We start from the raw sequence: 16,242 nt of genomic DNA, 5'->3' as shown, positions 1-16,242 counted from the left end.
GAGTTACATCAGCTTGCATTTCTGCTTTGTGCAAGGAAATGACCCTGATAACTCCACTAGTACTTTGAATGACCCAATGTCTGCTACAGTGAGGGCAGGTGGCATGGCCTCCAAGCAGCGATTCTCACGGGGTTGGGATAGGGCAATGGGGTGGATGTGGGACATCAGCACCTCTTTTAGGGTCAGAGCACTAATTTGAAGACAGAAAAGTGTCCTGTCCCCCAGCTTTGATTTGACTCAAAGAATGCTATATTTATGTTGAATTTCATAAATATTGAAGGACATGTGATATTTATGATTGTCAAAGGGGAGCTGGCTGAGAAATTCTGGAATGTGCCATCCTGGATGGATCAGGTAACTGTGGGTTGAATCCTGGTTCACTCACTTTTCAATTGTGCCCTTGAGCAAGTCTTTCATCTCTCTGAGCTTCTTTGTGTATAAAATGAGGGACAATCATACCCACCTCACAAGACTGCTCTGAAGATGAAAAGGGAAAATGAATAACAAAGTCTTTCTAAACCTGAGGACCTGAACAGGTGTGCCTGCAGTCGGGTAGAGGACTTCTGACTGAATACACACACAAGGAGCTTGGTCAGGGTGGAGGCAGACTGAAGAACGGTAAAGTGGTTGGACTTTGGAATCAGAAAGCCTTGAGATGCCGCCCATCCCTCCAGGCTGTGTGACACAGGCAACTGCTTAACCACACTCATCTCGAAAGGGAAGAGTACCGACACCTCATAGAACTGTTAGGATTAAATGAGTTGTCTGATATGTGTCTCATGGCCCACAGTTAAGTGCCAGAAGAGTTACTACTGTTAAGGTCCTGGACAGTTCACTTCAGTCTTCCATGCTTCTATTTCCCCTAACTTCTCCTTAGTTCTGGAAGCTGTGAATACCTCCTATGGGCAAAGCTCCATCCTAGGTCCAAGATGCACCAGAGGCTGGAAGCTCAGGCAGGGCTTTGCATCCTTTCCAGATCTGTGGTCTTACTGTCACCTGCTGGGACTTCAGACAATGAAGGGAAGTTAAACTTAAGGCCCATGAACCCAGGTAGCCCATTTTGGAAAGATCTGCATAAAAATGGTCAAATAGGCAAAAGTTTTAGTGCTTGGAGTGGGTAAGCATCAGTTATGGCTCAGCGCATAACTAAGTCTGTCTGTCCTAAACCCAGTGGTCAGAGCCATCGGGCCTTTCTGGAAAGGCTGCAGTTCCCTGGGAAATACATGCACCAAGCCACAAAAGATGGGATGACATACTTTACTGGATGGCAAGCTTTCACAACGCCAAAGGAAAGAGAACTCAACTGAACTTTTCATTCCATAAAAGACTCAATAAACCTGACACTCTCATTTTAGAGAACTCCTTACTGGTACAGTCATTTCATTTCATTAAAATGCTCCTGTGAGAATCCAGTCTTTTCAAATGTAATGAAATGTTAATGAATACTAAGTCTGACAACATTAAATTTGGTAGTGATTTAAACATTAATAAAATAAAATAAAATACTCCTGGGGTATAGACCGACGTGATAAATCACAACCTGAAACTTCATGCTCTAAAGAACCCCAAAGAACAATATAGTAATGCAGCACCAAACCACACGGAACTTCGACAGTAATTTTTGATATCCCTAAATTGCAAAATAGCTAGTATTTATATACCCCATACTATGTGCCAACTACTATTTTAAGTACTTTACATATATTATGGTAATCCATCACAACCACCCTATGAGGAAAGTACAAGAGTAGTTACTCCACTTTACAGATGAAGAAGCTGAGGCCCAGAGATTAAGCAATTTGCCCAAAGTCACACAGGCTGTTAGGCTCTCAAGTCTGTGCTCTTAGAGTTGATTAATGTGGAACCTTTGGCTAGTGATTTTTGCTATTTCTGAAAATGAATTTAGCTTTAAGGATATGTGAGAAAGTGCTTTATGTTTATTTGTACTTAGACCAATAGGTAAATAATGAACTCTAAGACTGGTCAGTGCCACCAGAAGGTCAGAGAACATGGAAGGGGAAGGTCACTTCCAGTTCAGGAGCTGGGTAGAGGGTCAAGGAAAGCTTCATAGCAGTGGCATGAGGCAGGCCTTGAAGGATAAAAAGCACTTGTGTCTTACACTTAGCAGGCGCTTACTTAATAAAACACAAATATTAATGAAGCCGATGACTCAGATAACACTAGGAGACAAACCCTAACCAAGATGCACACTGCACACGTGACAATAGCCATTCATTCCAATATCCAGTTAACTCTAGTTTCTGATTCAGGCTTGGCTGTCTATAGTCCTAACACCACCACAATAGATCACAGAGGCCAAAATCTAGTATTTTGTCTCTTCCTATGATAAACATCATTTATTGTCATGTCTGTGTGCAAAAACACAACAAATCATCTTTGTTAAAAAAAAAACAAAACAAAGCATTATTGCTATGGATTCAGGCAAAGGTATGACTAACAAAAATTTCCTAACAGAGGTCAATGAACACTGAGGTGGACTGATTCTGGAAACTACAGTAAGTGTCTTCTCATTACACTATGAAGCCAAATTAATCAACTTTGATGATGACACACTTAAAGTGTTAAAACCAAATAAGGCACAATATAACTCAAAATTTATAAGTAGAGCAACAATCTAGAGAACATATAATTAAAATATTCTGCTGAATGTGAAATTGTACCATATTTACATCTTAATCAACACTGGTAAGACTCAGAATTATTACAGTCTAAAAGATACTATTTTTTTCTAAAAAAGCAGACTGGGAGATATGGGGTACAGGAAGGTGATTCAGATTCAAGTATGTTAAAAAAAAAATCTCTTCTGCCCTAGATACTAGGCTTTTTTTCTTTGGCTTCAAAACTGGGTCAACAATCTACAAATGTGATGTTAATGAATACAGCATAAAGACCTGAAAAAAATCTGATTATACCAGCAGTTTGGTGACATATTGGTAAAGCTGTTCTGTAAATGCTTCAGGGGAAAACTTCTCTTTCACCCTGGCTCTTCCGGCCAGTCCCATTGTGGCCTTTAAGGAAGGTTCATGGATGAACCTTTCTATTGCTTCTGAGAAGTCAACTGGGTCAGGCTCACACAGAAACCCTGTGACGCTGTGGACAATGGACTCCAAGGGCCCGCCTGAATTAACAGCAATGACTGGGCACTGCATGTACATGGCCTCCAAGGGAACGATGCCAAAGTGCTCATTGCTTGGTGTGTAAAGCACACATGTGCAGCCGTGGAGGAGTGAGATTTTCTGTTTGTCCGAGCAAGACCGAAGGAAAGTCACATACTGGCCTAGGTCAGACTGCTGGACCATTTTCTTCAATTCCTGGTAGTGTTGTACATTCTCCAGGACTCTCTCATCATAACCACCTGCAATGATCAGATGAACTTTGTCCCAATCTTGGGATGACAATCTTCCACGCAGCTTTACTAGGGCTTCTAGTGCCAAAGTCAGATTTTTCTTCCTTTCATATCTGTTGATGGAGAGGAGTATGAATTTTTTCTCCTTGGGGACTATGTCATCAAGCTTTTCAAGAACAGCTGAATCAAAGCTGGTGATATTCAGAGATGGGTAGAGGACATCGGGGTCTATGTGAGACAGGGACTTGAACGTTTCCTTAAAAATGGCAGCTGTGAACCGGCTGTTGACCAAGATGCAGTCTGCCATGCCTGTGGTGTACTCCTCTACCCAGTCAATTGGGGCCCTGTATAGGCGTTTAATAAAAGAATCTCTCTTGGTGAGAAGCAGATCTGGGAAGTGACAGTAAAACAGGATTTTCTTACGCCGTCTGGCCAGCTTGAACACTGGGATACAGGCAGACACCTAGCCAAAGCAAAAATCAACAGCAGATGAAGTGACTGGTCGACTAAACTTCAACCAAATCAAAGAAACAGATACCTACCCTGCCTGCTAGTCTGTGGGCCCTTCATGGGCAATGTCTGGTTCTTCTTTGTGTGCCCCCAGACTCTCACCTGGTACAATGCCTGGTGTACAGAAGGCTGGTAGACAGTTTCCGGATATGTGCTAAATATTTAAAGCTGCAAGTCCAGTGGTTTCCTCTAGAACAGCACTGTCCAATGGAAATAAAAATCTACTAACTACACTAACAACTTTTTAAAGGTTAAATTAATTTTAATGTATTTTACCTAAAATACTATCACTTCAAAATGTAATTAATACTTAAAAAGTTAATGAGATCTTCTATTCTTTTTTTCTTTTTCACATTAAATCTTTAAAATCAGATGTGTATTTTACACTTACAGCACATCTCAGTTCAGACTAGCCACATTTCAAGTGCTCAATAGCCACCTATGGCTAGTGGCTACCACACTGGACAGAGCCACTCCAGGATTTTCCTCATCCTAAGGAAGTGAATGAATGAACTACAGTAGTTTAGAGTGTAGGCTCTGGAATCAAGATTGGCAGGGTTTGAATTTCAGCTCTACTAGCTAGCTGTGTGACCATGACCAAGTTATATACCTCTCTCTCTGGGCCTCAGTTTCTTCTGTAAATTGGTGACAATTCCAGTTTAAAAAAAAACCCATATAGTTTTTGTCATTATTAAATGCACTGGTGCATGTAAAACGTGTAAGAATTTAGCACACACTATGTGCTCAGTATTTATTGAAATGTTAACCATAATCATTACTAGAGACTTTCCTGTTGGGTAATCTTTACAAGTCAATCTCTGGCTCACTTAATACCTGAAAAAGGTGAGCTTTAGGGATATTGAGTGATTTATCCAAAGCTACTTAGAAAGTAGCTGATATGGAACTTGAATCCAGGTCTCCCACTTCCAAGCTCGGTTTTTTCTCTAGCCACTACAGTCTCAGTTGCCTCATACTTACTGACTAGTTTTACACATGCAGGATATTTGGTAAATGCCCACGTTTCTCAAAAAGAAATAGCTTGTACACAAGCAAGGATGATCAAAAGTAACTCAGAAGTAATAATTAAAGAATACAAATACAAACGTGATGCCATTTCCACCTATTAGTTTAGCAAAGATTAAAATGCTGATATCATCCAATGTTCACAAAAGCATGGAGTAACAGGCTCTATCACTGTGGGACAGTAGAATGACAGAACCTCTTTGGAAGGCAAATTTGGCAAAAGCTATTGACATTTAAGATGTACAACTCTTTGACCTACCAATTTTGACCTACTAATTTTATTTCTATGAATTTCAAAGGCCATGCTTGCAGAAGTACAAAAAAAAAAAGGCATAAAGATGTTCATTACTACACTGATCTATTCACAAAAAACTGGTCACACTGATACTGTCCTTTAGCAGAGAATGTATAAATTACGGTACAGTCAAACAAAAGCAAATTTTCCAGCCACTATGAAGAATGAAGTGAATCTCTAATATTGATATGTAAGGATGTCCCAAGTAAAAATTTTTGGTGAAAAAGAGCAAGCTGTCCAATAGTAGGTGTGTCATAATCCTAATTATTACAAATAAGATGTGTCTATGAACAGACATCATATGCTGGTATAGCCACAGACAATTTCTGAAAGCATACAGAAGAAACTGTTAACAAGTGGCTGTCTTTATGGAGTGGAATTGGAATGGGGCTTTTACATTCTAGCCTTTCTTATTATTTGAATTTTTAGTCCTGAGTAGGTGTTACTTTTTAAAATAAATATTTTTTGGGGAAAAAAAAAAACCACAGAGAGTCTAGAATAGCTAGAGCCCAGATCCAGGTGGACATTACCTACCAAGGTAAAGAGCCTGGATTTTTCTCCAGAGACTAATGGGGAGCCATGTTAAAGTTTTAATAGGGACATGACATGTTTAGCTTAGGGCTTTATTAAACACATGACACTGCTGAGGAACGGAGTGGCCTGACAGCAAATGCTACAGTGGGATGCATGTGGCTTGGAACTAGTGTCAAGAAGAATAGTGCAAAACAGGGAAGACATACAAAACATGACTGAAGGCTGACTTCTAATGCTTGCGTTTCTTAGAGCGAGCACCAAGGCCCATATGCTTCAGAATCTCCCGATGATCCAGTGAAAATGCAGATTTCGGGGCCCCACCTCAGGGGCCCAGGATGAAAACACCTGAGGGTGGGGCCAAGCAATCTGCCACTTTAACGGGTCCACACTGAAGTTTGAGAACCACAGTCTCACTCCCACTTTGATCTCTCCAGATCAGTTCCGATCTTTCCGAACCACAGACAGGGAGAGATCAGCAGAGGTCATGCGGCGCGCCCTCCGTAGTGAGAAAAAGAGGAGCGGCGAGGGCCGGTCGTGGCCACCTCACCTGGTCGCACACTACCACGTCGAACTCCTCGTCGCCAAGGAACAGCACGTACAGAGCCAGGAAGATCATGCGCACGTAGGCGCAGATCGCGGCGCCGCGGCCGCCCCAGCCCAGGCTGCTAGGCAGCCAGTCCCCGGCGCAGCGCACTGGCAGCTCGCGGCTCTCCGCGAAACAGTGGCCGGGGTCGTAGTGCGCCGTCCAGATCTTCACGCTACATCTGCGCGCCCGCAGCGCCAGCGCTGCGTCCACAACCAGCCGCTCGGCGCCGCCCACACCCAGGTCCGGGTGCAGAAACAGCACGGACGGTTTAGGACCCAGGTCCTCATCTTGGCCCTGCTCCTCCGCCATAGCCCGGGAGCCGTACCTTCACCTCGCACGCTTAAGGGCTTCCGCGCATGCTCCTTCCTCCAGCTTCCCAGCTGGCCCTAGACGGGGACCGACCACGCCCCGCGGCGCGTGCGTCGGTTAGGTCACGTCAGCGCGAATCTGTGGGTGCCTAGTAACTGCCGGAGGAAATTTCTCGTCTCACCATGGCTAGATCCTCCCATTGGTTGAGACTGGACTCTAGGAAGAACGCTGTGATCCAAAGGAAAAATACATGAGGTCTGTAATTCCCATACAGCAGCTCACCAGTCCTCCTCTTGCAAAATTCCTACAGGCATATCATAGGACAGCCCAGGCGTCCCTGGAGTCAGCGAGGACCCTGCCAGCAGGTCTGGGGGCGGGACCTGAGTCACTCCCTCCGGCCGCCGGGCTCCACCGCTTCCCCGCCGTCCACTTCGGCTTCCTGCCACCTTCCTGTCTTCAGCATGGTTTGTGGCCCCAGCCGTCCCTCCTTGTCCCGGCTTCTCTCAGGCACCGAGATTCCTGCCTTACGCTTTGTCCTGCTTCCGCGGCTCCCTTGTTTTCCCCAGCCCCCCGTGCATGTCCCGGTCTCGGCCGTCAGAGCCTGGGGTTTGGGGGCCGGCCGGCGGCGCTCACCAGTCTCTGTCCTTGTCTCCCTCTACAGCCTGGTCCGACCCCCAGTGGCACTAACGTGGGCTCCTCAGGGCGCTCTCCCAGCAAAGCAGTGGCCGCCCGGGCGGCGGGATCCACAGTCCGGCAGAGGTAAGTATCCTACGACCCTCTCGGCTGTGGGTTCCGAGGGATAGGGCCCAAGAATTCGTTGGTCCTGAGAAGGAAATCCTGGGATGTTAAGATTTATAAGGGCAAAACGAGCTGCCTGTGATGTGGCCGTAGGGGTAATTAAAGACTTCTTGGTCTTCTGGGTCTCGAGAGGGAGGCAATATTTTTTTCGCATTGCTCAGCTTTGAGTATCACTTTTGAAAAAGGAAAGTTAAAGTGGAGTAAGGTCATAGACAGCATTAAGAAAACCGACGTCATTAAACTGGTGTCTTTAGACCTGAGCTCTCCACTCACATTTCTATCTGGAAGTCCCATACACACTCGGTCTAACATGACTCGTCTAATGCGCAGCTCAGTCTTTCCTTTCACCTCAGCTCCCGCCCCCAATTATATCTCCCTATGTCCATAAAGCACTGCTGTAAACTCGTTCACCCAAAGCCAGAACTTCAGCGTCATCTTGGGTTTTTTTTAATGCTGTCTTTATCCAGTACGTTTATATTGTACATGAAGAACTTCTCATCCGTTCTTTCTTTCTCCATTTCTACTGCCTCAGTTTAGCCCTCAGTTTCTCACATCTAGAGAATTTTCTACGTAACTCGCCTCCTCTCCAGATCATTTCCACTCTAATGCATCTTCTGCTCTGATTCTGGCACACTGCTGGTTAGTTTCTTGTTGCTGAACTTAAACACGGTGGGGAGGGGGAGAGGGTTACCAAGGCTCTTGGTGGTGGGTTCCCCCCCGCCCCCGCCTAATCGCTTCTCTTCTCTCTCCTGTGATCCAGCAACAGTGAGCTTATTACTGTTTTCTGAACTCACTAGACACCCCCACCCCCACCCCTCCGGCCATTTGTGTATATTCTCCAAGACTAGGCTCAGGGGTTATTTCCTCTTGAGGCCTTCCCTGACTCCAAAGGCAGCAGTAGCTACTAGTCTTCTCTTTTACTCCCAAGCATTTTGTTCATACCCTTCTAATAGCATTTCTGTTTCCATGTTTATCTCCTTCATTAGACTTTGACAAAAACTGCCCATCAGCTCTATCCTACCATAAGGCTGACACAATAAATGATGAGTGAGGGAAGGAATCAAGCTACCCTGTAATCTTGGGATTTTTTTGAAGGAACCAGTGGGGGTTTTATCTAGAGAGGAAAAGACCTTGAAGAGATACACGAAAACTATTCTCAGGGATGTGAAGAGGGATGAGACTTCTCTTGTTGGCTACAGTAGGTAAATCTAAAACTGATGATTTGAACTTAGATGAGACAGATTTCATCTTAGAGCAGAAATAATTCCAGTAGAACTATGAGAAATGCTAAGATGACCCTGAATGATTCTGAGTTCCCTGTCATCTAGATGTTCAAGGTAAGGCTGGGATGGACCAGCTGGAAAGTGTGTCAGGCTGTGGTGTAGGTTATTTGGGCTTGGGGTGCTGTCTTGTTCCCACCCTGGATTTCAAAGATTCTTTGTGCTGGAATGGAAAACCTGTCCTGTAGGTACAGTTCCTTGGGGAGTGGGTCTAGTTAAGGAGAATTGGTAACACTGTGGCAGAGAAGTTTAGCCATCTGAAAACTCTTAAAAAAAAGAGAGATCATGTGTTTATCAAATAAATGAAATAACTATTTACTTAATAAATAAAATTGAAATAACTGCTGCACAAGTGAAATGGAGACACAAACATTTGAGGACAGATGCAGCTTATCAAGTTGGGGGTGTTGATGTCATCTTTTAGAATTCACTACTGCTGGGGCCAGTGTAACTCAACAGACCATGGTTGTATGTACTGAGAGACCCTACAGAGTTCCCTTCTAGAATCTTGGTACTCTTCTAAGTGTTACTTCATGAGTGTAATGTAATAGGTATTGACTGTTCAAGAATATATTCCCTCTTTGTGAGTCTGTAAGAAAAAGTTGAAGCTAACAGTTAATAATAGTGCTGTGGATTATGTAGTCCACAGATTTGCATTCTGTCTCCATGTTCAATGAGGTAATAGAAGTAGAACCTTGAGAAGTAACTATGGGATTTAAGGTCAGGCCAGGGTTGGCGTCCTTGCTCTGTTACTACAGTATAAAAGGAAGTTGCTAGGATGAAAAGGAGCAATAACACATTGTAAACTGTAAAGCCTTAAAATGCTGCAGTGTTCAGGATTTTTTTTTTTGAATTTTTTTTTTAATACAGCGGGTTCTTATTAGTTATCTGTTTTATACATATCAGTGTATATAGGTCAATCCCAGTGTCCCAGTTCATCCCCCCCACCCCCCATGCTTTCCCCCTTTGGTGTCCGTACGTTTGTTTTCTACTTCTGTGTCTCTATTTCTACCTTGCAGACCGGCTCATCTGCACCATTTTTCTAGATTCCACATATATGCATTAATATACGATATTTGTTTTTCTCTTTCTGACTTCACTCTGTATGACAGTCTCTAGTGTTCAGGATTAATGGGAATCAGGCATAGTAAGGTGATGGACTAGCTGGGGTATTAAGGAAGTCATCAAATAGTTATTGAGGGTACATGCCAGGCACTGTTCCAGTCATGAGGCTGTATCTGTGGACAAGCTAGTCAGGGTTTGACCTCATGAACCTTATATTCCAATGTAAGAGACCATAAACAAGGCAAATAAATAGATAATTTCAGGCAGTAAGGCCAAGAAGAAAAATAAAGTTGTATGGAGACTAGAGGGTGGGTGAGGATAGGGTGTTCAGAGTTAGGTGACAGGTGAGTAGAGACCTAAAGGAGACAAGGGAGCAAATTATGCAATGGTCTGGGGAGGAATAGGCTTCCTAGACAAGAGGAATAGTTAAGTGTAAAGACTCTGAGATGGGAATGAGCTTGGCTTCTTTGAGGAACAGCCAGAAGACCACCATGTTAGAACAAAGTGTGTTAAAGGTTGGTTATGAAAACCATTGCGTTAGGGTATAGGAAGAGGGAGGCAGTTACACAGTGGCCAGAAAGAAATGGTAAAATAGACCCCAAAAACAAATTTAGGAGATTAAAATGGGCTCTGTTAACTTCTACCTAGCTTCCCAGTAGGGGGGATGGGAGGTATTTTGAGTACATTTTTGGTATTTCTAGGTGCCCTGAATCCTCTGCTATGTCCCGTGTGCCAGCAGATGTAAGAAATCTTCAAAGAGCACAGACTGATTCCTTGGGGGCTCCTGAAGACTTTGAAGACAGGAACTGGAGTTGGGTGGGTGTGGGAATAGTAGAAAGTACCTGGGTCCTAATCTTGGCTCAGCCGATGACTTATTATGTCCACACTGGGTTTATCATCTAGCTCAAGTTCCTTTTTATGAACGAGGAAAATTTCACGTACCTACTCCACCAATTAGATGATGTGTATGTGTGTGTGAAAGCTCTTGTAAGTGTATGAATTACTCTGTAAATCCCTGTACAGTTTACAATCAGTTTTCCTATAGAAACATACAGATGGAGTTAGAAGTTCCCAGGTGACCATGTAGCCCATAATTAATGTGTCTGAAATGTAATCTTTTTAGTACAGTACATCGAAATCATCGTTTGACACTAATTGTTTTTAGATTGCTAGCATGAACACAGCTCTTTTTGCTGGAGCCCACACTGGAACCAGGACTCCACTCTCCCACTCCATGCAGCAGGGCAAGCTCCCTGAGCTCTAGACCAGTGCTTCTTGCATTCAGAGTGTGGAATAAAGTCTGGTAGGGTGAGGTGGGGATTAGGAACCAGAGTTGGGAGGCAAGAAGAGATGGTGGGGATAGGGTATTCACTTTTGGTTTCTCCCTGTATGCCCGTCTTTTTTCAAAAATCCAGAACCAGCAGTCCACGGATAACTGGAATGGGATTTTGAGGGAGGGTGTGTTGGGATTTGGTTAATGGCGAGGGGTGGTGATGGGACAGGGCTTTCTCTCTCTCTTCCTTTCCCCTTCCCTAGAATTTCTGAGTTGGTGATAAATGGGCTGAAGAAGGTTTCTTCTGACCTGTCTCAAACTTACTACTTATTTTTACGTGGTACCAGTTTCGCACTGAGGGGCGATGAGAAGTGGGATTGGAGGAGTGCTGTGTGGGAGAATAGCTGTTGGGGAGGGATTCCCAGTGACTGAGGAGAGGAGGGAAAGGATTCCCTGGCTTCCTTCCTGGTCAGCGGCATTAGTGCTGTTCGCTGCTTCTGTGTGCCAGGGCTGCCTGCACCACACAGCTCACTTCACAAGCCTTGATCCCCTTGTGAGGGACAAGTTCTGGTTGGGTGTTTCCTGCATTTTTTCACGTCCTACCTCTGTCCAAGATCTATAGTCAGTATATCAAAATAGCGAAAACAGATTGTAAAATAATTTTTCATAAAATATATACTCTGTTTTGACACTTGGATTACAATTACAACTTATGTTTTTTGTCTTTTTTGTAGAAAATACAGTAATTTTAAAACATTTTAAAGTAGTCATTTAAAAATCAGATAATATGGATTCAGGGTATTTTTAAGCAGGAGTTTTTTACTTGACTTCACAAAAATACATGTGAAGTGAAACTGAAGTGCATTGTCCAAATGCGGTGCCCATATGTGTGAGCAAGTGGATGGGCTCAAGTCAGAACTGGGTCCACAGCCGCGCGTGGCTGCCTGCTGGCTATGTGGTCTTTGGCACTTTGCCTAACCTTTTATGAGCCTCATTTTCCTCATTTATAAAATGGAGATGGTAACTACTTCTCTGGGTTACTGTATGCATCAGTGTATGGCGGGTACTCAGTTCTTAGTGCTTATGATCAGTGGAGTAAAAGCAAGCAAAAGCAAGGAGGTATTAGCAAAGAAAAAGTAAATTTTTTGGTTCTTTACCAGTGTAATGGTAGCATATGTTATAATGCTCTGATAAGGGTCTCCAAGAAAAGGCCATTTGTAACATTTTTTCTCTCAACAGGAAAAATGCCAGCTGCGGAACGAGGACCGCAGGCCGCACGACCTCAGCAGGCACTGGGGGGATGTGGCGATTCTACACAGAAGATTCACCGGGGCTCAAAGTGTAAGTCCTGGGAGCAGACCTTGTGCTTCTGTCCAGAATCACAGAGCCCTTTGGCAGCACTCTCTCTTTGCCACCAGTGGTGTTTGCTTTGATGAGATTTGTAATACACAGCAGCTTCCTTTGTGCCAGGTGGGCGGGGTTTGGTTTGTCCATATAGCAGCCAATTAGTTTAGGGCCTGGAGTGACATCTGTTCATGGTTTGAGTGAAAGCAAGGGAACATCTTCGTGTAGCTCTGTCAGAATAAATGATGGGAATAGAGAGAACTGGAGGGAAAATGGTTTAATTAGGTGAAATTGCTCTTCATTTGGTGTTCTTGTCCGACACTGAGAAACAGGAGTAACCATTTGAATAGGAGCTAGGTGATTTGTCAAAGCTCTTCTGGAGGCATAAGCTGATATTATTGCAGTCTAATGGGAGTTTCTGCATTAGGCTGTGTTACCAAAAGTTCTTTGGCCTCCTTGCCGTTGGTGGGTGGTGACTGGACCCCTATCACTTCCCAAGTTCTAGGCCTGGGAATGCTCATTAGGTGATGGGATATGGGCATCTGGGGGAACCCCTGTCCCCATGCCTCACCTCGCTTTCTGGTACTGTGAAACCTAATCCCACAGGTTTCTGACCAGGTAGGCTCCAGGACACCACTGCTTACAGCTGTTTCCTGACTGAATCCAGTGGATGAGGAATTGGAAAAATGACAGCAGCTCTCATTCGTATAGCACCTCAGGTTCAGAAGTTCAGATTCAGAGAGGCAAAGCTACTTGTCAAAGACAAACAGCCAGCAAGAGCTGGAACCAGATATTCTGGGACTGTTAAATTCCATGCTCTTTCCATTCTGCCTGTTTGGTAACAGAGACAAAATCAGATTTATTTGGATTAGTTTAATTAATTTTTGACCACTAGCTTGACTTAGATCACAAATTTAATTTAGAAAGACTTCCCTAGAATTCTTGAGGTTTTGTTTTATTTATTTATTTACTTATTTATTTCCCTGTTATGACGAAGACTTACAAGGTGAGAATGTATTTCAGGAAGTAATTCTTGGGGTTGGGGATGTGTGAGTTGGCAGCGTTTTGGTCCTTGTTAGAGGTAATTCTTCTGAGTATTTCAGAGACAAATTTTGAAGCCCCTTGCTCTTCAGGGTATCCAGGGGACAACATTTTAAACCCTTATCAAGGTGGTGAAACAACTGTCCTCTTGTGGGTGAATCTGGCTTGTTCGCTTTGGGCTGTTGTGCAGCCAGGCTTGCTTGCTGCTGTTGTGAGTCCTAGGAATCGACAGAAGCTATTCCTTTGCAGTGTCATAAACCACAGTCTCATCATACCAGAGAGAGAGGTTTATGGTGAAAGGACACAGTTGGGAAATTGTATCCTCAAATCCACATCTTGGAGCAGTCAGGTACCATCTTGGAGCTTGCTGTTGGCTCTTCCTGGGAGTTAGAATTCTTTTTCAGGTTGATAATAGTAGCATTTCCTGAGAGCTTACTAGAAGCCTGCACCGTGTGTGTGTTAATATATTTACTACCTCAGCAACCCTATGAGAGAGGTGCTGTGATTATCCCCACTTTACAGATGAGAAAAATGATGTTTGGAGCAGGTGAGTCACAGGGCCACAGTCACAGCTTGTGAGGGACAGAGTTGGTTTCCAGACTCCAGCGCTTGGACTCTAAGCACGGCACTCTCAGCTTTATGGCTGATGTTACCTAACGGCGCTGTAAAGTAAGGCAGTGTGATCCAGTGCATCGTGATGACGATCTCTTCCTAGGTACTTTTAAGTGTGTTTACTCCCATAATTGTACACATTTGGAAGAACACACTAGTGCAGCAAGGACTTGGATCTCTGTGCACTGATTGTTGTCCACTAGTGGACTCTTGCTACCTGCTGCTCCGCTGGGTTACTCTACTGCCCTAATTATAAAGACTGCTGGGCTCTTTTCCTGTGTCCACCCCCAGGTGTATCTGGGAGGTGAAGGGACATCTTGAATTCTTCAAAACTGTTGTTGGCAAGAAGAGTCAAAAAGACGAGGCCTTTGACTGACATCAGCATTGACAGGTTGTGTAAAATCAAGGAGTTCTACCTTTAAGAAACCCGTGTACTAATTCTCAACCTGGAAAGCATTTGATGTAGGGAAGGGCTGATGAGTAAAATCTACTTCCTTTCTACAGTAAACTAAATATAAATCAAACTTAATTAATGTTGCCTAGAATGTTTGCTCCCGTAAATATGGGAACCTTAAAGCAGTAAAATGAGCACTATGTGTGGAAGCAGAAAACCTGAGTTCAGATCCCTCCTTTCCATTCTGGCTCTGTGTTCTTAGGCTCTGTGTTCTTATTTCATAAGATTAATATTTGTTTCGCCTGTGTCTTCAGTTTGTTAATCATATGGGATCATATATTTGAAAATGCTTCATAACTTATAATGTGATATTCATCTTTGTTATGCCTAGTTTATTGTAGTTAGACGATGAAGGTTGTCTTTAAATATTAATTTGAAATAATAGTTTGGTAATTGGATCATTTGCACTTAAAGAGTTTGGGTAATTTTTAAAATTACTTTTTATTATGGAGAATATCAAATGCACGAAATTAAAGAGACTAGTGTCTCTAAGACATTAGATCCTTTTTTTGTATATATTTTAGTATGTTTCATTAAAAGATAAGGATTCCTCCTTTCTAAATAACCGCAATGCTGTCACCACAACCTCAAACTATCCACAGTAATAATTTTTGGAATATTTTTAAATGATGTAAATAATATTCTTCTATGGATCTTAGGTGCTTTCCCCTCCCTTTTCCCCTAGGCAGTCTTTAATATTACAAATATAATAATGTATTATTACTGAAACTAAGCCTGCCTTTTCTTATTTCCAGTGGCCCTGTTCCAGTATTGGTTATGAGTCTTCTGTTCATCGCTTCTGTATTTATGTTGCACATTTGGGGCAAGTACACTCGTTCATAGATTCGGCTACATCCATCTGTCTGTCATGTGAAGAAGAAAGGAAAAAAACCCAACATATCTTGGACCAAAAGCATAGTGATTTTCTGTTCATGAGAAAGAAATTTTCTGTAAGCTTACTGTTTTACAGGGAACTTAATGAAAACTGATTTTAAGGAATCATTTTTTTCCTATGGCTAATAAACTTTTTAATTCATATACCAAGTCTCATTGCTTATGCCTGGCTGCTAGGGCCCTTAGTCTCTCTGCCTTTAGATTTACAAGTAAATATGTAGAAAGGGTTTTGTGGAGATTGTTTTTTTGGTTGGATTGACAGTTTCTTATATGACCATGTAGTCATTCAAATGCATGATACTGTCAGTGGCCCTGGCTTGTTTTCTTCTAGGTATCTCTGTCTTGGTCATTGTTATTTTGGGTGTTCTGTGGTTTTCAAGGAGTGTGCCTATGACTCCATCAGGCAGATCTGTGTTCAAAGGCAGCTGGTACCCAGCAGAATCGTCATAGAAATCATCCAGAAATCTTGGATGAAATGTTTGCTCATTCTGTTCTTTGTCTCTAAAACCATACATAATAATTTTTGCCTCTTCTTTCTATCAGTTCTTAATTCTGTGGGTGTAGATGAGGGGTTTCAATCTATTTATCACTTGTTGCTAAACCCCTTTTGAAAGAATTCATTTGATAAATTGGATTTCTTATATAAAATTTTGTTTTCATTTTGAAAATTAAAGACCTTAATAATCAGTGTGAGATACCATTTCTAAACTGAGTTGATATAATTCCAACCAAAAATAAAAATTTTTGAAGTTTCACTTAGCTTATGCTGCCTTCTGGATATGAGCATTCACTTTCTGGTAGACCATAGGAAATACCAAGAATAGCTCAAAGGTGTGCACTCCAGGAGTCTAGGACTC

The 16,242-nt window shown here is 42.9% G+C and overlaps 2 protein-coding genes across 2 annotated transcripts; one reads left to right on the top strand and one right to left on the bottom strand.

Annotated features, from left to right (window-relative positions):
* Positions 1-817: 817 nt before the first annotated feature.
* On the bottom strand, positions 818-6,701 carry ALG2 (ALG2 alpha-1,3/1,6-mannosyltransferase). Its single transcript, XM_068552309.1, has 2 exons — positions 6,277-6,701; positions 818-3,830 (listed from the first exon to the last, which is right to left on the bottom strand). The coding sequence occupies exons 1-2, from the start codon at positions 6,622-6,624 to the stop codon at positions 2,928-2,930; spliced, it is 1,251 nt and encodes a 416-aa protein (XP_068408410.1). The 5' UTR covers positions 6,625-6,701; the 3' UTR covers positions 818-2,927.
* A 279-nt stretch (positions 6,702-6,980) lies between these two features.
* Positions 6,981-15,951, top strand: SEC61B (SEC61 translocon subunit beta). The gene is made up of 4 exons (XM_068553225.1): positions 6,981-7,088; positions 7,286-7,383; positions 12,280-12,381; positions 15,247-15,951. Exons 1-4 carry the CDS (start codon positions 7,086-7,088, stop codon positions 15,332-15,334), a joined length of 291 nt encoding a protein of 96 aa, XP_068409326.1. The 5' UTR covers positions 6,981-7,085; the 3' UTR covers positions 15,335-15,951.
* Positions 15,952-16,242: the final 291 nt, after the last annotated feature.

The sequence above is a fragment of the Eschrichtius robustus genome, chromosome 10 (genome assembly GCF_028021215.1).
Source record: "Eschrichtius robustus isolate mEscRob2 chromosome 10, mEscRob2.pri, whole genome shotgun sequence".
Lineage (NCBI taxonomy): Eukaryota > Metazoa > Chordata > Mammalia > Artiodactyla > Eschrichtiidae > Eschrichtius > Eschrichtius robustus.
This window is presented reverse-complemented; position numbering and strand designations above follow the sequence as displayed.